Source organism: Gorilla gorilla, chromosome 4, assembly GCF_029281585.2.
Source record: "Gorilla gorilla gorilla isolate KB3781 chromosome 4, NHGRI_mGorGor1-v2.1_pri, whole genome shotgun sequence".
NCBI lineage: Eukaryota > Metazoa > Chordata > Mammalia > Primates > Hominidae > Gorilla > Gorilla gorilla.
This window is the reverse complement of record NC_073228.2, coordinates 82958107-82979670: the sequence shown is the minus strand read 5'-3', so window position 1 is coordinate 82979670 and position 21564 is coordinate 82958107. Positions and strand designations below refer to the sequence as shown.

The window sequence follows — 21564 nt, the reverse complement described above, 5'->3', positions numbered from 1 at the left end:
GAACATCCAGTGGCTTCTGCCATCCCCGGGGCTCACTGGGCCCTGCTGACTCCCACTGCCCTCACTGAGGTGGGGGAAGGCAGCTTACCATTGAAGCAGCCCACGTCCAGCGCCATGCTGGCCTTCTCATAGGTCGCTGTCCACTCGAGCTGGGTCGGGGGTAAGGTGCGGGCAGCCCCCGAGCCCTGCTGTTGGGCCCGGCCCATGGCCTGCATGAGGCGGTGCTGACACACAGCCTGGAAGCCATTCCGCCCATAATCAGACACAAACCTGATGGGTAGGAGTTGGAGCCAGGATCAAGAAGGATCTGAAGCTAGCTTGGGGCTGAGGGCTGGGGGGTGGGGGTAGGAAATTCTGAGGCTAGTCTGAGAAAGGCCCAGGCTATTCCAGAGCTCCAAGGTGAGGCTGAAAAGGCTCCAGGCTAGTTCAGAAGGGTCCCAGGCTAGAGTCCAGTGCTCTGGGACTGCACTTAAGGGGTCCCAGGCTAGCCTACAAAAGATCTCAGGGTAGTTTAGAGTCCCATGGCTAAACTGAAAGGGTCCCAGGCTAGTCCAGAAGTATCTCAGGCCAGCACAGAGGTCCAAGGATAGGCCAAAGAGGTACCAGCTTGTTGGAACAAAATGTCATTGACAGGATGGGGTCTGCAGCTGGGTGTGGGCAACAACCAGAACTCTGTCTCCATTCTCTCACAGGGCAACCTTGGATGATTATCTGCCCTCTCTGAGCCTCTCCTCCAAGTTTTCACCTATAAAAGGGACAGCTGAGGGTTCAACTCAACCCAGGCCCAATGAGCCCAATCCCTACCAGCCATTCCTCATGCTTCCCTCACCCCCACATCCTACATCTCCTGCAGCTAAGCCTGGCCAAGAGCAGCACTGGTGCAGGCCCACAGTAGCTAGAGAGGGAACCTAGCACCATGCCCTCAGGAAAGCCCCAGGCAGGCAGACCAGCAACGGCCTTACCCTGCTGTCAGCTGCCACAGAGTCACAAGACTGGCCAGGTGATGTCCATTTGCTGCATGCTGGCCTAAGCAAGATTCTGTACACTCTGTAACTCACAGCCACCCTGTTAGGTGGGTTCTGTTGCCATTCCCAAATTATAGGGAAGAAACAGGTTCAGAGAGGGACAGTGACTTGTCTCAGGCCACACAGCAGGTAAGTATCAGAGCTGAGATTCACACCCAGGGCCTGCCTGAGCGATTTCCTTGCAAATCATCCTTCTCACCCAGCAGGGTGACATCATTGTGATGGTTATACCCACATAGCACCTACCATGTGCCCCTCTCTGTTCTAAGCACTTTACGTGTGTTTATATATTTTATCCACACAAGAGCCTATGAAGTAGGTATTATCATTATGCCATTTTTTTTTAACATCAGACAGGGTCTTGCTCTGTTGCCCAGGCTGAAGTGTAAGTGGCATGATCTTGGCTCACTGCATCCTCAACCTCCTGGGTTCAAGCAATGCTCCTGCCTCAACCTCTTGAGTAGCTGGGACTACATGCGTGTGCCACTATGCCTAGCTAATTTTTAAATTTTTTGCAGAGACAAGGTCTCAATACATTGTCCAGGCTGGTCTTGAACTCCTGGGCTCAAGCGATCCTCCCATCTTGGCCTCCCAAAATGCTGGGATTACAGGCCTGAGCCACTGCGTCTGGTCTTGTGCTGATGTTTTAGCAAGGTTTGAGGGTGACACATCTCATGCCTGAGCATGAAAACTCAATCATCACACTTATAAACTATAAAAGAATAACCCCCATTTGATATGTAAGGAAACTAAAGCCCAGAGAGGTTAAGTAACTTACCCAAGGTCACACAGCTCATATATGGCTGAGCTGGGATTTGAACCCTGATTGTCTGAGTCCCGTATCCATGCTCCTAACCACCCCATTAAACTCTCATGCTGTGAGAGGTCAATGCTCTTTTCCAAATTCTCCACATGCTGGTCTTGTCCCACTCTGAGTTCTGGAAGTCCCTCATCCAGTCTGACCTAACTCCTAGCCCCTGCAGTGAAGGCCTGCCCTCCTTTCTTGCTCTGAGCCCAGTAGAAACGCAGAGCAGCCCTGGCCAGCCTCCATGCCTGAGCTTCCCAGCATAGAGATCTGACTCCTGGCCTGACCTTTAAGACCCTGCCTTGGGCTCCACTGCTGGTGCCACCGTCCCTCATGTCCCAGCCCCTATCCAGTCCCACTCACTTGAGAAGGTACTTGTTGAAGCACGGGGAAGGTGCAAAGCCACTGAGGCAGGCGGCCAGCAGCAGCCAGCCCCGCTCAGCATTGTGGGCATTGTGATTGTGCCACACCTGATTGGCCAGCTGTGCCAGGATCTCGTCCCGCAGCTCAGGCACCGCCAGCCCCTTCTGCACAATGTAGTTCCCGAAGATGTTCTCCCGGGCACCATGCAGGTGGGGGTCGCCCATGAAGCGCAGGATCTGGGCCACGAACAGAGTCTCCTGGGCATCTCAGAAAGTTGTTCCTTCCAGTCCCCACCCCACAACATGCATCCCTCTCATGTCCCTCCCATGTGTGCCCCTGCCCATATAAATGTCCCTTATATTACAATATAACTGCTATATATATATAATATTTTTTTGAGATGGAGTCTCTGTCACCCAGACTGGAGTGCAGTGGTGGGATCTCAGCTCACTGCAGCCTCAACTTCCCCGGGCCTAAGTGATCCTCCCACCTCAGCCCCTCAGGTAGCTAGGATTACAGGCGCATGCAGCCACACCCAGCTAATTTTTGTATTTTTAGTAGAGACAGCGTTTCACCATGTTGCCCAGGCTGGTCTCAAACTCCTGGACTCAAGGGATCTGCCTGCCTTGGCCTCCCAAAGTGCTGGGATTACAAGTGTGCGCCACCGTGCTTGGCCTACAACTGCCATATTCTATGCCGAATGACCAGGCAGTTTACCTCAACTATGGGAAAACTAAAGATCCAAAGTATGTGTCATCTTTCCTGTTCATGAACCTTCTAGAGCTCCCCATGCAGCCCTAGCCCCCTCCCTGCACCCCTGGCCTCCAGCCAGCCCCCACCTCCTGCTCTATCTAGGCCGCAGAGGGTTCTTTTTAACATTCAGATATGACCACAACCCTCCCGTGGAAGCACCTGCCTTGGCTCCCTAGGTGCCTTGGGATGAAATCTAAGCTCTGGGTCTGTAATCAAGGCCTCACTGGCCAGTCTCACCCTTGCCCTCTTGACTCTGTTCTGACCACACCAATTTCCTTTTCTCTGTGTACTTTCTCCACTCTCCCTGCCTGGCAAATTCCCCTCCAGCTCAAATGCCTTCTCCTCCAGGAAGCCCTCTCTGGCCCTGCCCAGGGCTGAATTAGTGGCCCCATCAGACTCCCTAGACTTGGTGCTTCCCTCTGTCCATACTGGTGGTCACTGGCTGGGTCAACTCTGCCTCCCCCTTCAGACTGAGAAGTCCTTAAGGAGAAGATCTGGGTCCCTTCTTGGTGTCCTTGAGAGGCTCCAACGCAGAATTTTTTTTTTTTTTTGCCAGGAAGATGGCTGGGAGAAGAAAAGCCACCAGTCCTCAGAGAGGAAGCCAGATTTCCCCCTCTGACATAAAAGTCTGTCCTTTGGGGAAGAGGTGTGGGGCTCATGGGTTGGGCTTGGGGAGGGCTGGGAAGACTGGGAGCCTCATGGCCCAGCTTCAGGGCCAGGGGCTAAGAATTAGAAGGTGGGCTGGGGCAGACCCCATACCAGCTTGAAGATGCTCACGGCTTCTGCATGGTGCTCGGCTGGCAGCTGCGTGAGGGGTGTCCTCAGGGGCACTGTCAGCATCCCAAAGGCAGGTTCCTAAGACACAGGGCAGGCACATGAGCAGACAGAGCTGGGACTGACAGGCACATCTGGATCCACTGCTCTGTGCCACATGGGGCTCCAAGGCCTATGAGGCAGGGGCTTTGGTACTCAGTGTATGGATGGGGAAACTGAGGGCTGGTGAGGGGCCACCACAGTGGCCCTCAGCAAGTCGGTGGTAGGGACAGGATAAACCTTCATCTCAAGGGGAGGAAATCAGAGCTGGGCTGACGTGCTATGGCTCCACCAGTTGTTCAATTTCTGAAATATTTCCAGACTGGTTGGCGGTAAACAGCCCTGCCCGAGCCCCTGAGGGCTCTCCACTGCTATCCAGACCTCAGGGATCTCCCAGATTCCCTATGATCCAGCAACTAAAAGGCTCATACCCAACACCACAGGGCACAGCCAGGAGCCTGCCCCAGGGCAAGGACAATGTCCGTTCTAATTGGTCAGCGCCTATCAGCCAGGGAGCCTTGGACTTCAGCTAGCCCTTACCTTGAAGTGGCACTGGACAAACTTGGCCATAGGATAGTTGTTGATGTCCAGGGGCAGTGTGACCCGGGGCTCAGCCTGGAGTCGAGGAGTCCTCACAGGGGCCACCTGAGGCACCCGGGCCAGCCCGAGGCCTGTGGAAAGAGGAGGGAATGCGGTGCCTGCTCTGATCTGCCTGGGCCCTCCCCCCACCTGGTGCTGACCCACCTGCCACTGCTTGCAAGAGCCCAGCCAGCTCAGCCGGTACCTCCAGGTGCCCCACAGCGACTACCTCCCGCTTGCTCAGCTCCTAGAGGGACAGTGCATGGGACAGGGACAGGCCTGCCACATCCCCACCTGCCAGCCTCCCTCCTTGGCCCTGCTGCCACCCAGACCCACACCCACCTCCTGCTCCCACAGCAGCGCCCCCTCCACCTGGCGCCTCCACTCTGCCCTCAGCTTCAGAAGAGAAGATGTCAGGTTGGGGAGTGGCAGGCAGAGGTGACGACGGGCACCCAGGCAGGCCAGGCCAGCTTACGCAAGGTGGCCACACTCAAGCAAGGGGGGCAGCTTGCCTGTTGTGTGGACGTGACTGCCCCACTCCACAGGTGGGGCGGGAGGCTGAGGTTGGCCAGAGAAAAGGGGAGGGAAAAGGAGAGAGCAAGAGAGAAACAGAGGCAAGCGGAGGGAGAAAAACGCTGGGGAAAGAGACACACAAGGAGGATTTCTGGGAGGTGGCTGAGCACTGTGTCATGGGAAGCCCTCCTCTGTAGCGCCACCTTCAGTAAAGGCTACCTACTGCTTCATTGCTTTGGGAACTGCATTTGTCTTTCTGGTGGCTGGTTTACATGACAGTGGGTCAAGACATGAAGGTAAGAGCAAAACCATACCCAGTGACGTTCAGGTCGCCAAATTCTAATGGCCCTCAATTCCCGAAGACCCCACTGTGAACCCAGCACCAGGCCAAATCCTTCAATGCAACATCTCATTTAACCCTCTCCACAATCCCAAGGGGTAGATGGGAAAATCGAGGATAGACAATGGCCAAAGTTAAAGAGCTAGTGGGTGGCAGAGGCAGAATTTGAACCCAAGACTGCCTGACGCCAGTAGTCTCCTCTTGGGTGCTAAGTGCCTTTCCCCTTCCCTGCTGTCCCCTTGGACCCAGATAGGGTAGGGCCTATACCTTGAGATAGCGTCGGCGGCTCACGTATGCGTGTACCAGGGACCGGAACTTCACCAGACTCCTCCTCATCTGCTGATAGCGTTGCCTGGGTTGGGGGAGTGGGGAGGTCAGGGATTGGGGCCACAGGGTGACAGGGTGACCAAAAGGTAGAGAGGCCCTTGCCAGCCTGGCCTGGGAGCCAGTGCCCATATCTCACTCTTGGGGTCCTTTGGCTCAAAGGGAAACTGGAGCTCAGAGAGGGGCAGTGACTTTGCCAAGGTCACACAGCAAATTAAGTAGCAAGGCCTGGATTAAACCTGCCTGAATAATTTATTTCCCAGCAGCTTATAATCTCAGGTCCCTGAAATGCAGGGTAAGGCCCCTCTTGGCTGAATGGATTCCCACCCACCAGTCACAAGGGCCTGGGGTTGGCTGGGAAGGGTATTCAAAAGCAGAGACACAGAGAATCTGATCATTCTCCTGCAGAGGCCTCCACCCTCAGCTTGCATGCCTCCAGGGATAAGGAGCTCACCACCTAAGTTCAGGCGTGACCTCTCCCGAGCCTGACCATAGGTCTCCTAGGAATCCTGCCTTTTCTGTGCCTCACCTGGCAAGGTAGCCACGGGCCCGGCTTTGCAGCAGGATGATCTTGTGGCGCAGAGAGCGGAATCGCCGCTTAATGAAGAAGCCACGGAGGCAGCGCTGCAGAGTGAGGGCTGCCAGATTCAGGACATGCTCTCGCATACTCTCCAGCAGCTGGTATAGGTGTTCCTTAAGGAACAGCTAAGGACAGGAGGAAGGCACTGAGGCAGATAGGAGCCAGGAGGCTGGACTAAGGGCCCCTCCCTCTCTAGAAGTCTGTGGAGACAGAATAGGCAGGGCAGCCTCCTGGAGCGGGGCTGGAGGGATGGGGTGGACTTGGAGAGGTTGAAGAAAGGATGCTGGTGAATCAGGTAGTTAGCATTCCATGTCCCAAGCTCATCTGGGTTGCTCCTGGGATGGCAGTCTCTAGCTTGGACATTTCTGACTCAGTAGTTGTGGAGCCCCCAAACTTGGGGTCTCCAAGGGCTGACTGTCGGGCAGGACTCACCTTGCTGACCCCAACACGGTACATGTTTGGCATGACTTTGCACAGGCGACTCAGCACTGACACACACATGTCCCCATTAGCCGGCAGGTCATGCTTGAGGGCCACTAGACAGCAGTACCTGGTAGGGGGCCCAAAGTTAGTCTGGGGCTATGAGACCTACCCGAGGTGCCTGCTAGACCATGGGGTTACTGCCCCCAGCCAGGTGTCCAAAAAGCCTGGTCCCAGTGGTGGCTCCACAAATAGTTTATTCTAATCTGAAAAAAGGCACTCCATCCTCAAGACTCTTTACTTCTGGATGTCAGACAATTGTTACAATAGATGATTTCAGTACAACAGGACACTTGACTGCCACCTGCTGGAAACTTGTCATTATAACTACTAAAACCATTCTAATAACACGGAGCGTTGATTAGACATATTATATGTTATACAACATATAACTACAAAAAAAGACAAAACAATAAATGTATCTACCACATTAACAGTTAGCATGTGGTAGCCTTGTGAAGTGTACAACCTGAGCAACTGTGCATGGCAAGCCCAGTACTGCCTGGGTTGTGTATTCCTGGGGCCATGGGGAGTTGGGCAGGAATTTGTAGAGCTCAGGAACTACCATAACCAAGATACCTGTCGATGAACCCCTGGAAAGGCAGGCGCACTGGAAATCCCTCCTTGCGGATCCTCACGGTCTCCAGCACCCCTGAATAGCGTAATTGTGCCATTACCACATCTGGCTCAAAGAGACCTGGCTCCTGTAGGGATGCCCAGAGAGGGAGTCTGCACATTGGCTCAGCCATGTGCAAAGGGCATTATCATGGTGAATATTCCCAGTGCTAGGCTGGGCAGATGCAGGTCCTGAGAGGCCAAGCCACTTGCCCAAGGTCACACAGCATGGGCAGGAGGATTTGGCTCTCTCAGAGGCCTCAGCTCTCACTCACCTTCTTGTGGTTGGGCTTCAGGCAACGCATGAACAAGGGGTTACACCTGGCAGTGGCAGGAAGAGGACAGCATGAGGCCTCAGAAAAAGAAGGCGCTCAACCTCTGAGGGTCATGAGGTGGGTTAAGGATAAGGCTGGGTGCTCCGCCCACCTGCCCCCCACCCCACCTCTCCATCTTTTCCACCAGATCCAGGAGTGACTGCTGGAACTTGGCGGCCACAGTGTGCGCCTTGTAGAGCCGAGTGACGGAGCTGCTCTTGCCCAGGCGCTGAGGGGCAGCCTGTGGGGCATGGCTGGAGAAGAGGTGTGCCACCACCTGGGCAGGGGTCGGGGCAGGGAAAACAGACAGGCAGGGTCCGGGAGACCGAAATGAGGAGGAACAGAGAGCAGGAGTAAATCTCCGGACCAGGGGGATCTGAAGACTAACTGGACCCCTGTTCTCTCTGCAAGGCCTCTGTCATCCTGGCTTGCATGCTTCTCAAAACAGGTGGGGCTCAGCATCTTCCAAGGGATCCATCCCATAACTGGCTTTTTCCCCTTCAGTCTAAGGAACACACAGTTACTGACTGTGTGCCTGGCCCCAAGGTGGCCTGTTAGATACATGGTTGTGAACTCTGGCTATGACCTCATGAGGAGGTTGCCCAGTTGACAGGAGGAAGCGGAGGGCCAGATAGGGGAGGTGATGTTACCAGGCCTGTGCTCTGTCATAGGGCCATCTGCTGGCCGTAGTGTAGCTGGGATGCAGGGCCTCCCCAAGCCTTCAAGGAACCCAAAGTTGGTCCCCCAAGCTCTTCCCCGGGGCCTTATGGGTGGGGTGGGAGAAACTGAGAACACCAGAAGGTGGGACTGGGGGAACAGGTCTGGCAAGAAGCCAGGAAAGAATGGGCCAGGGAATGGGGTGGGGCCCAGAGTGGGGTAAGTACAGGGCAAGGCCACAGCTGGTGGGGTACAGGGTTAGAACTGGGAGCGGGGTCAGAGTCTAGCCACTGGGGCTGTGGGGAGCCAGAGGACAGGATCAGGATGAGGCGCTAGGTTTAGGGCGGAGCCAAGCGAGGTGGGAACAGGCCAGGAACAGGGTGTCCAGGCCACCCTTGTCTTTGTCTGGCCAAAGCTAAGCGGAGCCAGGACGTGGCAACACGGTCCCAGGCCTGAAGGCAGGCTGGGTGTGGGGGTGGGGACATGCCTGGGGGCAGGGCCAGAGTGGTGGGAGGCGAGGATTACCCGTGTCCGGCTCCGTATGAACAGGTCCAGCACATCCTGGCGCACTTGGTCGTGGTTCTTGTCCAGGAACTTGTGCACCTGAAAAGGGGAACAATGGCCTGGGTAATCCTGGCCTCTGCCTCTCTGTCTTTCCTAGGAGGGACTGGATCCTCCTCACTTCTATGGTCCCCACCCCTCCAGCCCCCACCATTCTCGCTACTCCTGGGGGAGGGGAGCATTCGCCATGGCTTCTCATGACCAACCTGGGTCTTGGCCTCACCCTCAGTGAAGGACATTGTCCTGTGCCCATTCTACACATGAGAAAAGTAAGGCCCGGATGGGGACAGAGGCATGGAATCCTAGCCTGAGACACCTCCAGGGCAGGAATGTGCCTCAGATAATAGTGATGAGGGTGACCACAGTGATGTCACTATTGATGAGCTACTCTTTATCAAACCCACCCTACATTTTTCACACCCACCCCATGAGTTGGGCACTATTATTACCCCATTTTCCAAGTGAGAGAACTGAGACTCAGACTGGCTAAGCAATTTGCTCAAGGTCACAGAGCTGGGGCACAGCAGAGCCAGAATTGGACCTGGCTGTGAATGTCTGGGGCCAGTGTTGTGCTTCTGTGTCTCCAACAGCTAGCAGCACTGCAGCACCAGCGGCCAGGCCGACTGTCTTGGGGCTCACCTGGTAGGTGACCTTGCCTGCATAGTGCTTGATGGTGAACTCAGGCAGCGGCATCTTGGGTTTGGAATAGAGCGGGTTGGCGCCATGATGGTAGTGGCACTTCTGTAGGAAGGTGTGGTCTGTAGCCTGGGGGCAATTTAGGGATCAGTGGGTGGGCAGGAGGCCTGGACACCCTGTTCCTGGCCTGGTGGCAACCTCACTATCCCCGACTGCTCCCAATTGAGCACCAGAGAGGAACAACTCACAGCTTCCCATGGCTGCCCATCTCCCTGGGTCAGAAGGCGAGTGCCTTAGCTAGGCACTGGAGGCCTAAGTGGTCCCTTGAAGATAGGTGTAGCTGGGTGAGCTCCTAACTGCCTCCCCTCCAGGCCAACTGCCTTTGCGCTCTATTGATCTCACTGCCATTCCACCCTTGTGTTTTGCAATCAGGATTTGAGGCCCAATCCCAAGGTTACCTACTCCAGGAAACCTTCTGTGGCTTTCCAGACTGGTGTAGCCTCTCTTCTGAACACCCACAGCTGCCCATCTGGCCTCAATCCCCCCAGGTTGTGAATAGTAGGTCGGGTGTCCCAACCCCCCACTGCCTGACTCAGGCCAGAGCAGAGAGGAATGAAGGAGTCAGGGTGGGATGAGGACATGAGGCTGAGAGATCTGTGACCTGACTAGGCTCACACAGTGCCTGCGGCTCACCTGGGGAAAGCAACACTGGTCGTCAAGGATCCGCAGGATGCCATAAGGCTTCAGTGAGATGAGGTTGATGCAGGGCTGGTTGTCAGCAAAGGTGATCTCCTGCCAGTCGATCTGCTCACGGATGTACTCCTCCTGCAGGCAGTGGGCAGCAGGAGCTCAACCTCCCATCCCTGTCCAGGGCCCACCCACCCTCCCTCCCATGTTGAATCTGAAGGAGCCTGGCCAGCAGCACCTCTGCTTGCATACCTCCCAGAACAGGGAGCTCACCCCCTAATAAGGCAGCATGAGCCAACTCAGGGTCCTGCTGCTCCCTCTGCCTGGGACAGCCCAGTAGAGGAGAAGAAGGACCCCCACCAAGGGGACTCCTCTCTGAGCACAGCACCTCAGCACCTTTCCCTCCAGAACAGAGGCCTTCCCATGGGCTGGTCCCCAGCTTAGAATGCCTTTCCCTCTACTGTCTACTGATGTCAGAATTGCCCTTAAACAACCAGTATATCCTCATCTGTCTCCAAGGAGGTCCACTGGCCAGTCAAGACAGGGACAGGAGTATTAATGGGCCCACACACCTGCTCCTCCTGGAAGACGATCTTGTTGAAAAGGTACTGAAGGTTCTCGTTTGCGTAGTTAATACACAGCTGCTCAAAGCTGTTGAAGCTCAGGTCCTGCCAGGTGGATGGGGGTGCTGGGACTGGTCCTTCCTTGGCCACCAGCCTGTTTGCCCCTACCTTCCCTGGTGGCAACTTCAAAAAGCTGGAGCTCAGCCACAGGCCCTCAGCTCACAACCCTCCACAGCTCCAGCTGCACCCAGGACAGAATCTGACAGGCTCTGTCCTGACAGCACAGGCAGTGCCTGAAGGCCAAGGCTCTGGGGCCTTCTGCCTGGGTTCAAATGCTGGCTCTGCCATTTTCTAGCTACATAACCTTGAATAACAGCCCCATGCCTCAGTTTCCCCATCTGTAAAATGAGGATACTGACAGTACCTGCCTCATAGGGTTGCTGTAAGGATGAAGTGAATTAACAAAGTGCTTTAAACAGCACCTGGCACATAACAGGTGCCACGTGAGTGCCTGTGATGGCTGCATGGTGATCTTGCCCTGTCCCTCACCACTTCCTTTGCTGTGCACTCACACAAGAGTCACCCCCCAACACACGAAGTCCAGTCCCAGACCTCATGACCCGCCACCCCTCCCAGCCCTTGCATATTCTGTTCCCTGCACCTACAGTGCCTTTGCTGGGTCTCAGGAGTGTCTCATCCTCATCCAGGAAGTCTTCCCCACCCAGCCTCACCTGGAAGCTCCCCAAGGGCAGGGCCCTGGCTGGTCCTTTCTGGGCAGCTGGTATTGCCCAGCACAGGGCCTGGCCCAGAGGCCTTGGGAGTACTTGTGGTGAGTAAAGAAAATGGAAGGAGACAAGGGAGATGGTGACAGGGAGGGGTCCATGAAGGGAGGATGGCACCTGCTGCAGGCACAGAAAGGGATGGGAAGGGCAGCCCGAGACGCCTGAGGGAGGCGAGACCTTGCCTATGTCCCCCGCCCCTCAGCCTCCTACACGGCCCCACCTCGAAACCATAGATGTCCAGGATGGCGATGGACAGTGTGTCCTGCCTTGGGGACACCAGCGCGTTGACCCTGGTGATGAGCCAGCTGAACAGCAGTGCATACAAGACCTTGGCGATGGCGTCCCTGGAGCAGAGGTGGTGCTGGTGTGAGCAGGACACTGTGGTGGGGTGCTTGCTGGGCCTCGGAGCTCAGGCAGGGGAGGGCGTGGCCTCACCTGGCATCCACAGCGCTCTCCACAGTTAGGGGCGTGAAGATCTTCTCTCGCATTGTCTCCTAGGGAGGGGCACAGCCCTTGAGTGATGACATCAGGCTGGCTACTCTGCCTCCAGAAAGCCCCCAGGGGACTAAGGGAGTGGGATCATGGAGAAGGGAGGCTGGAGGGATGTTGTGACTGTGCACACAGAGACTAGGCAGGACCACCCCTGCCCCCACTCTGACTCTGCCTGGCAATGCTGGTAGTAGTGGGGACTGCAGGTCTAATGGGGGAGACAGAGGCATCAGCAGATACAATGAGATCAACCCTGGGAAGGGAGAATGGGCCTAGGACTGTGAAAGACCGGAGGAGGCACTGACCCGTCCAAAGATTAGGGAAGGCTTCTTAGAGGAGGGGATACCTGGATAGGGTCTTAAAGGATGAGTAGGTGTGAAAAGAGGAAGAGCATTCCGGGTAGAGGAAACAGCCTATGCAACAGTCTGAGACTGGAATCTGAAATATCTTTGGGGTCTGAAATTACTCCCCTCCATGCCTGACCCAGGGACAGAGAGAGGAGGAGAGAGGGAGAGGCTGCCCACAAAGGATCGGCACAAGGCAGCTCTGTCCAGGCCCTGGTAGAAAGCTTTGTTCGAAGGCCAGATGCCCACAGACTCACGGTCACTTTGAAGGTGATGGCCTTCTGCAGGCCCTCAGGGGAGATCTGCAGCAGCTCTGCCACGGCCTGGATCTCTCGGGCACTCACCACTGAGGCCACCTCCTGTGCATCCGTCTATGCAAAATACCAACAGGAATGTGCTTTGAACTAGATAGGCTAAATTTAAAGTTCATATGAAAAACAGGGCCGGGCACTGTGGCTCATGCCAGTAGTCCCAGCACTTTGGGAGGCTGAGGCGGGTGGATCACCTGAGGCCAGGAGTTCGAGACCAACCTGACCAACATGGAGAAACCCCGTCTCTACTAAAAATACAAAATTAGCCGGGTGTGGTGGCGTATGCCTGTAATCCCAGCTACTCAGGAGGCTGAGGCAGGAGAATCGCTTGAACCCGGGAGGTGGAGGTTGTGGCAAGCCGAAACCGTGCCATTGCACTCCAGCCTGGGCAACAAGAGTGAAACTCCATCTCAAAAAACTTAAAAAAACAAAAATAGCCCTCTCCCTCTCCCTCTCCCTCTCCCCACGGTCTCCCTCTCCCTCTCTTTCCACGGTCTCCCTCTGATGCCGAGCCGAAGCTGGACGGTACTGCTGCCATCTCAGCTCACTGCAACCTCCCTGCCTGATTCTCCTGCCTCAGCCTGCCGAGTGCCTGCCATTGCAGGCGCGCGCCGCCACGCCTGACTGGTTTTCGTATTTTTTTGGTGGAGACGGGGTTTTGCTGTGTCGGCCGGGCTGGTCTCCAGCTCCCAACCGCGAGTGATCTGCCAGCCTCGGCCTCCCGAGGTGCCGGGATTGCAGACGGAGTCTCGTTAACTCAGTGCTCAATGGCGCCCAGGCTGGAGTGCAGTGGCGTGATCTCGGCTCGCTACAACCACCTCCCAGCCGCCTGCCTTGGCCTCCCAAAGAGCCGAGATTGCAGCCTCTGCCCGGCCGCACCCCCCTCTGGGAAGTGAGGAGCGTCTCCGCCTGGCCGCCCATCGTCTGGGATGTGAGGAGCCCCTCTGCCTGGCTACCCAGTCTGGAAAGTGAGGAGCGTCTCTGCCCGGCCGCCATCCTATCTAGGAAGTGAGGAGCGCCTCTTCCCGGCCGCCATCACATCTGGGAAGTGAGGAGCGTCTCTGCCCAGCCGCCCATCGTCTGAGATGTGGGGAGCACCTCTGCCCTGCCGCCCCGTCCGGGATGTGAGGAGCGTCTCTGCCCGGCCGCCCCGTCTGAGAAGTGAGCAGCCCCTCCGCCTGGCAGCCGCCCCGTCTGAGAAGTGAGGAGCCCCTCCGCCCAGCAGCCACCCCGTCTGGGAAGTGAGGAGCGTCTCCGCCCAGCAGCCACCTCGTCCGGGAGGGAGGTGGGGGGGTCAGCCCCCCGCCCGGCTAGCCGCCCCGTCCGGGAGGGAGGTGGGGGGGTCAGCCCCCCGCCCGGCCAGCCGCCTCGTCCGGGAGGGAGGTGGGGGGGTTAGCCCCCCACCTGGCCAGCCGCCCCGTCCGGGAGGTGAGGGGCGCCTCTGCCCGGCTGCCCCTACTGGGAAGTGAGGAGCCCCTCTGCCCGGCCAGCCGCCCCGTCCGGGAGGGAGGTGGGGGGGTCAGCCCCCCGCCCGGCCAGCCGCCCCGTCCGGGAGGTGAGGGGCGCCTCTGCCCGGCCGCCCCTACTGGGAAGTGAGGAGCCCCTCTGCCCGGCCAGCCGCTCCATCCGGGAGGGAGGTGGGGGGGTCAGCCCCCCGCCCGGCCAGCCGCCTCGTCCGGGAGGGAGGTGGGGGGGTTAGCCCCCCGCCTGGCCAGCCGCCCCATCCGGGAGGTGAGGGGCGCCTCTGCCCGGCCGCCCCTACTGGGAAGTGAGGAGCCCCTCTGCCCGGCCAGCCAGCCGCCCCGTCCGGGAGGGAGGTGGGGGGGTCAGCCCCCCGCCCGGCCAGCCGCCCCGTCCGGGAGGTGAGGGGCGCCTCTGCCCGGCCGCCCCTACTGGGAAGTGAGAGCCCCTCTGCCCGGCCAGCCGCCCGGTCCAGGAGGGAGGTGGGGGGGGTCAGCCCCCCGTCCGGCCACCCGCCCCGTCCGGGAGGTGAGGGGCGCCTCTGCCCGGCCGCCCCTACTGGGAGGTGAGGAGCCCCTCTGCCCAGCCACCACCCCATCTGGGAGGTGTGCCCAGCGGCTCATTGAGAGCGGGCCATGAAGACAATGGCGGTTTTGTGGAATAGAAAGGGGAGAAAGGTGGGGAAAAGATTGAGAAATCGGATGGTTGCCGTGTCTGTGTAGAAAGAGGTAGACATGGGAGACTTCATTTTGTTCTGTACTAAGAAAAATTCTTCTGCCTTGGGATCCTGTTGATCTGTGACCTTATCCCCAACCCTGTGCTCTCTGAAACATGGGCTGTATCCACTCACGGTTGAATGGATTAAGGGCGGTGCAAGATGTGCTTTGTTAACCAGATGTTTGAAGGCAGCATGCTCGTTAAGAGTCATCACCACTCCCTAATCTCAAGTACCCAGGGACACAAACACTGCGGAAGGCCGCAAGGTCCTCTGCCTAGGAAAACCAGAGAACTTTGTTCACTTGTTTATCTGCTGACCTTCCCTCCACTATTGTCCTGTGACCCTGCCAAATCCCCCTCTGCAAGAAACACCCAAGAATGATCAATAAAAAATAAAAAAAAATAAAAAAATTAAAAACAAAAAAACAAAAAAACAAAAATAGCCACGCGTGGTGGCGGGTGCCTGTAATCCCAGCTACTTGGGAGGCTGAGGCAGGAGAATCGTTTGAACCCAGGAGGCGGAGGTTGCAGTGAGCTGAGATCGCGCCATTACACTCCAGCCTGGGCGACAAGAGTGAAACTCCGTCTCAAAAAAATAAAAAACAGAAACAGGCTGGGCACGGTGGCTCATGTCTGTAATCCCAGCACTTAGAGAGGCTGAGGTGGGAGGATCGAATGAGGCAGGGGGTTCAAGACCAGCCTGGCAACATAGTGAGACCCTGTCTAAAAAATGTGCTGGGCATGGGACCTAGACCTGTAGTCCCAGCTACTCAGGAGCTGAGGCAGGAGGATTGCTTGGGCCTAGGAGGTTGAGGCTGCAGTGAGCTATGAAAGTGCCACTGTACTCCAGCCTGAGCCATAAAGTGAGACCCTGTCTCAAAAAATAAAAAGAAAAAAAAAGCCGATTAAAAGAAAAAAACCAATGTAGTCATAGACACAGTACATAAATAGATTAACAAAGCACAATAGAATGTCTGGAATTAGACATAAATGTATATATAAACTTAGCACATGACAAAGATGTATTTTTCTTTCTTTTTTAAAAATAATTTTTTTTTGTAGAGATGAGGTCTTGCTATGTTGCCTAGGCTGGTCTCAAGCTCCTGGGCTCGAGCAATCCACCTGCCTTGGCCTCCCAAAATGTTGGGATTACAGGCATGAGCCACCATACCCAGCTAATAAAGATGTATTTTTCAAATCAAGAGATTAGGACAATTGAGTAACCACCTGGGAAAAAAGTTGGATTCCTACGTCACACCTTACTGGGATAAATTTGGATGGATCAAAGATTTAAATGTTTTTTAAAACTCACAAAATCCATAAAAGGTCTTAGAAAAAGTTATGGAAGAAGGCTGTTACAATTTTAGGAAGTTTCTCCAAAAATGAAAAAAAAGTTTAAAATTTCAAATATAAAATTTAAATGTACTAGAAAATATTGATAAATGAACTATCTAAAAAGAATTTTAAAACAATTTGCATAAAAAACGCAACAGGCCGGGGCACGGTGGCTCACGGCTATAATCACAGCACTTTGGGAGGCCGAGGTGGGCGGATCACGAGGTCAAGAGAGCGAGACCATCCTGGCCAACGTGATGAAACCCCATCTCTACTAAAAATACAAAAATCAGCTGGATGTGGTGGCACACACCTGTAGTCCCAGCTACTCAGGAGGTTGAGGCAGGGGAATCGCTTGAACCTGGGAGGCAGAGGTTGCAATGAGCTGAGATTGCGCCACTGCACTCCAGCCTGGCGACAGGGCGAGACTCCATCTCAAAGAAAAATAAATAAATAAAAATAAAATAAAATAAAATAAACACCAAAGGGCTGGGCGCGGTGGCTCATGCCTATAATCCCAGCATTTTGGGAGGCCGAGGCCGGTGGATCATTTGAGGTCAGGAGTTCAAGACCAGCCTGGCCAACATGGTGAAACCCCGTCTCTACTAAAAATACAAAAATTAGTGGGGCGGTAGTGGTGTGTGCCTGTAATCCCAGCCAGTCGGGAGGCTGAGGCAGGAGAATCACTTGAGCCTGGGAGGCGGTGGTTGCAGTGAGCCAACAGGAGTGAGCCAAGACTGTGCCATTGCACTCCAGCCTGGGTGACAGAGTGAGACCCCTCCCCGCCAATAAAAACCCACCAAAAAACATTGTAAACAAAGTTAAAACGTAAATGACAAACTGGAATATATATTTGCAATTCATATCAGACACAAAGGGCTGATTTCCTTAATATATATAAGGAGGAAAAAGATGAACAACCCCAAAGGAAAAAAGAAAAAAACAGGAACAAGTGATGTGTGCATAGTGTAATCTGAAAGGGAAACAGAGAAGGCCTTGGAAAAGACGGCCAAGTCCAGAGGGTGCGGGCCCCATGGCAGGCTGTGGTGTCCCCTCACCTCATACTTCTCAAAGTAGACATTGCCCAGGTGCAGGATGGAGGCCAGGATGCGGAAGATGCTGTCCTGGTCCTCACTGCTGAAGCCCAACACCTCCATGGCAGCCAGGAGCCGGCGAAAGTCATCTGCATCGCTCTTTCCTGCTATCTCACAGTTCCCACCCTGCATGAGGGCAGAGGCTGAGGGTCAGGGAGCTTGGGTGGGGCTGGGGAGCCCTACAGGTCCTGCTCTGCCCTGACCAGCAGTGTGGTGGCCTGAGTTGGTCACTCAAGCTGTCATTTCACTCTCATGGGCACGGAGGCTCTGAGCACGGCTGAGGACGGAGTTCATAGATTCTAAGTGCAATGTGTGGCAGGGGTTGTCACCTGTTGACCTTTGCAGCTGCCCAGTGATAGTAATGAAAAGAGTAGTAAGTGTTTACTGAGCATGTACTGCATGCCAGGCCCTGTGCTAAGCTCTTTACATGCATTTCCTCATCTAAGCCTCACTACATCCCTGCGAAGTGGTACTATGTTGTCCCCATTTTACAGGTGGGGAAACTGAGGCACAGAGGGGGAAGTGTAGAAACTCTAGACTGGTTGGTTCTGTTCCAGGTTCCAGAGAAATTAAGTCAGGTAGGCCTTTCCTGCTTCCGCTTTGGACCCAGAAGACTCCTGGTCCCCCTCACTGCCATGAGATGTCTTAAATCCAAACTCACCCTCCCCAGATCTCCTTCACCTTCACACTCCATCACTCACAACTCGGCTCCCAAGGCCCAGTCAGGGGCGTCGGGGTGGGAGGACCAGGGCCAGGGGCCTTCAGATGCCTGCTGGCACTCACCTGGTTCAGATAGTAGTAGGTCTCAGCCTCTTGCAGGCTAAAGGCCTGCCGGAGCTGGGCAGGCAACCCAGCCAGCAACTCGTAGAAGATGTGGTAATTCCTCTCGTTTTTGGCCTGTAGAGTGGGTAGGTGGGCACAGAGAAGGGAGCCACCTACCTAGGTGACCCCCAGGCACACATACAAGCCCAAGCCTGCCCACAAATGCACATGCACACAGTGGGCTGCAGATGAGAACACGTGCCTCTGTGATGGGTGAGGCTCCCAGCCTGGTGCCAGCTGCGGGTGAGGGCAGAAGCAGAGGTGCCCTGGTATGATTGAAGTTTGAGAGGGTTCTGGTGGGATTTTATTTGGTTAGGAGAAATAAGAGAAAAGGGACGCGTCTTCTCTTATGTGTACCGGCCACACACACCTGCATACATGTGTGTCCATAGCCCACATGTGCACACACAGAGCTTCTTGATGGCTGAGCACTTCCTGTGCACCAAGCCCTGTCCTAGGCCCTTGGGACATAGTGGGGAACAACGCAGAGAGAAGCCCCTGACCTGATGGAGCCCACCTGCTAGCTAGGGAGACAGACACTCAGCAAATAACTGCTTAAAACATAAAATATATGAGGCAGGGAAAAGTACACTGGAGAGAAATAAAGCAGTGGATGGGGTAGGGGCTCTGATGGGATGGAGAGGGGCTGGGTTTTTAAATGGGGAGCTTCCTGAGTGGGTGAAATTGTAGGGGAGACTTGGAGGAGGTGAGGGGTTTGGCCAAGCAGGTGCCTGAAGGATAAGTGCTCCTGAGGGAAGGAACAGAAGGTGCAAAGGCCCTGGCAGGAGCGTGCCTGTGTGCTGCGGGGCAGGGAGGAGCCACTGTGGCTGGAGGAGGGTTGGGGAGGGGAGGTCCTGGGCTCACATGTACACATGTACGCATGTATTCGTTCATTAATTTGACGTCTACCTAGCCCTACCAGGGGCCAGGCTCTGAGTATCTGTACCTCCCACCCCCACCCTGCCCAACACAGAGGCCTGGGAGGGGGTGGCCCACCTGAAACACGATCCTGGATTTCTCAAGCAGGTACTGGGAGGTTATGGCACCAGAGATCACGCCCCTGGGGTGGGGAGCACAGTCAGCTCTCAGTGGGGGTAGGAGGGCTGGTGTTGGCTCCGAGGGGCTGTGGCGGGACATGGAAGACACTGCAAGGCTTTTGGGAGGCCCTCCACTGTCCCAACTCACCCTTCCAGAAAGATTTCCACAAACTTCCCAAAGCGGCTGGAGTTGTCGTTCCTGACAGTTTTGGCATTACCGAAGGACTCTAAGAGGGGTGTTGCCTCCAGGATCTGGACTCCAGAAGGAGATGTGGGAATTGAGGGGCTAGGCACTGTTCTGGGGGCCTGGGTGGGGGGCATAGCTGGGGACACCCAGACATGAGCCTTCCCAAGGACCTCCCTTTATGAGAGATGACCAGAGGTGGGCTCCCTAGAGAATCCTGAGGTCTCTCCAGTGCCCCCCAGTGTTTCCCACCCCATGCTGCCCAACTCCCACACAGCAAGCCCCATGCTTCCCCCTTCCAGCCTCCACAGCCCCCCACAGCAGCCCCTGAACACAAGCCCCAGCCCGGCCTAGGACAGGCCTTTGGATGTCCTTTCCTGCCTGTCCCTCTACCCACACAGGAGCAGGCACATCCACATGCATTTTCCTGGACAGACACACACACACACACACACACACACACACACACACACACACACACACACTGAGTACCTTTATCTTCAAGAGCGTCCAGGAGGGAGGACAAAGAGAGAGACAAGAACAGAATGGAGTCACTAGCAGGACCGACCACCACTCTCTCCAGGAGACTAGGAGCCTCAGACCCGGGAGGGACTAGTAAAAACCTGTGAGGCTCAGAGACCCCAGGGGTCCAGGCTTGGGGACTGCCATGGGGTCTCCAAGGTATGAAAATATGCTGAGTTTGCCTTCCAAACAGCTCTGGGGATGTCCTCTTCTCCCCACCCCCATGGCTACCACCAGCCAAGGATCCTCCCTGGCCTTCCTCACTGTTCCCTGACACCCAGGCCCACTCCTGCCTCTGACCATTGGCATCTCCTGTTCCCTCTGCTTGGAAGTCACTGCTCCCACGCACCTGCATGCCCCACCCCCCCACCCCTTACCTCTCACAGGAAGGCCACCAGAATTCTCTCTCCAGTAGCCCTCAGCCCCATTGGCAAACTCTCTATTTTCTTGGGTATTGTCTGTCTCCCCACTAGAATGTCAAATCCTACAGGCACGGATCTACTGTTTGCACATCTCTGAGTCCCCAGCGTCTACACAGACCTGGTGCTTAATAGGCTCTCAAAAATATCTGCTAAAGGGATGGAAAAAGGAATAGCATCGGCTGGGCGTGGTGGCTCACGCCTGTAATTCCAGGAGTTTGGGAGGCCAAGGTGGGCAGATCACGAGGCCCAGAGATCCAGACTATCCTGACCAACATGGTGAAACACTGTCTGTACTAAAAATACAAAAAATTAGCCGGGCGTGGTCGTGGGCGCCTGTAGTCCCAGCTACTTGGGAGGCTGAGGCAGGAGAACTGCTTGAACCCGGGAGGCAGACATTGCAGTGAGTCAAGATGGCACCACTGCACTCCAGCCTGGTGACAGAGTGAGACTGTCTAAAAAAAAAACACAAAAACAAAAGGAATACCATCTCATGGGCAGAGCTGCCCAGGGGTGACCATGGCTGATCACAAGCTCCCACCTATTTAAGCACCTACTGTGTGCCAGACACATTGCCCTGATAATGCTGTTGTTAACAATCCTATGAGGTAGGTACTAATATCACTCCTGTTTTGCAGATTAGGAAACTGAAGCTTAGAGAGGTGAAATGACATGCCCAGGGACTCCAGAGTCCACTTGAGTGATAAGCATGGGCCTAGTGTGTATGTGGCACTTTCTTCAGCTGAGGCACTTCCTCAGGATAATCTTTTAGGGAAGAAGCAAAGGAGGTCCAGTCACCACAGAAACAATACCTGTAATTTTGGGGATGGGGCCAGTTCCCTCCATCTGTCCCATTTAGTCCAGGAAATACTGCACCCATTGCATAAAGGAGTAAACTGAGGTCCAGAGAGGGATGGGGCTGGCCTGTGATTGCTCAATAAGTCAAGGTCTGCCTGGGCTTTCCTGTGTACTATCCCTTAGTCTGGGAAGCCCTTGAGGACAGGTTGGCTGCTTCTCTGTTCCTGGTGCCCAGCATACAGCAGGGCATAAAGCCAGCGGATGGAGTGGGTAAACACCAGAGGGGTGGAACCTGTGGTCCAGGCCTTAGCCAGTCAGGGCAGAGCATTCCCTGTGCTACGTGGTTGGTTCCAGTGAGGACATATGACCAAAACTTGCCCAGTGAGACGGAGCTCTGAATGTTTCATTTCTGAAATGTTGGGAGGGTTGATCATTATGGTGCCAGCTTGCTGACCAATAGGAGACAGTTTGAGGATGATGCCTATACATGGGGGAGGGTGGAGCCAAGACAAGAAACATTGTTTAAGATTCTGGACCCAGCCATGCCTAAAACTGAACTGGACTGTTCAATTATCTGAGGAGGGAAGAGCCATGTCTAGGAAAGGAGCCCCATGGTCATCACAGCTGGCAGGCATATCCTC

The 21564-nt window shown here is 55.3% G+C and overlaps 1 protein-coding gene and 1 non-coding gene across 3 annotated transcripts in view; both read right to left on the bottom strand.

The window, feature by feature from the left end:
• The window catches only part of MYO15A (myosin XVA), a 73205-nt gene that overhangs the window by 31487 nt on the left and 20154 nt on the right, over positions 1 to 21564 (bottom strand). The window contains exons 8-31 of one of the 2 annotated variants that reach the window (XM_031011040.3): positions 19677 to 19682; positions 19149 to 19252; positions 18960 to 19023; positions 17925 to 18038; positions 17106 to 17267; positions 12481 to 12594; positions 11826 to 11884; positions 11611 to 11734; positions 10618 to 10713; positions 10052 to 10183; positions 9362 to 9487; positions 8687 to 8764; positions 7633 to 7781; positions 7466 to 7511; positions 7155 to 7279; positions 6528 to 6645; positions 6045 to 6220; positions 5459 to 5543; positions 4681 to 4734; positions 4504 to 4585; positions 4300 to 4430; positions 3706 to 3801; positions 2194 to 2429; positions 89 to 270 (exon numbers count right to left, since the gene is read on the bottom strand). In XM_031011040.3, coding sequence (XP_030866900.3) covers positions 89 to 270; positions 2194 to 2429; positions 3706 to 3801; positions 4300 to 4430; positions 4504 to 4585; positions 4681 to 4734; positions 5459 to 5543; positions 6045 to 6220; positions 6528 to 6645; positions 7155 to 7279; positions 7466 to 7511; positions 7633 to 7781; positions 8687 to 8764; positions 9362 to 9487; positions 10052 to 10183; positions 10618 to 10713; positions 11611 to 11734; positions 11826 to 11884; positions 12481 to 12594; positions 17106 to 17267; positions 17925 to 18038; positions 18960 to 19023; positions 19149 to 19252; positions 19677 to 19682 — 2659 coding nt within the window. Of the gene's footprint in view, positions 1 to 88; positions 271 to 2193; positions 2430 to 3705; positions 3802 to 4299; positions 4431 to 4503; positions 4586 to 4680; positions 4735 to 5458; positions 5544 to 6044; positions 6221 to 6527; positions 6646 to 7154; positions 7280 to 7465; positions 7512 to 7632; positions 7782 to 8686; positions 8765 to 9361; positions 9488 to 10051; positions 10184 to 10617; positions 10714 to 11610; positions 11735 to 11825; positions 11885 to 12480; positions 12595 to 17105; positions 17268 to 17924; positions 18039 to 18959; positions 19024 to 19148; positions 19258 to 19676; positions 19683 to 21564 lie in introns of both variants that reach the window. The other variant, XM_031011041.3, reaches the window with a different exon arrangement.
• LOC115934881 (small nucleolar RNA U13) lies at positions 1650 to 1749 on the bottom strand. The gene has a single exon (XR_004070618.1). It is a non-coding gene; the product is annotated as a small nucleolar RNA U13 (small nucleolar RNA).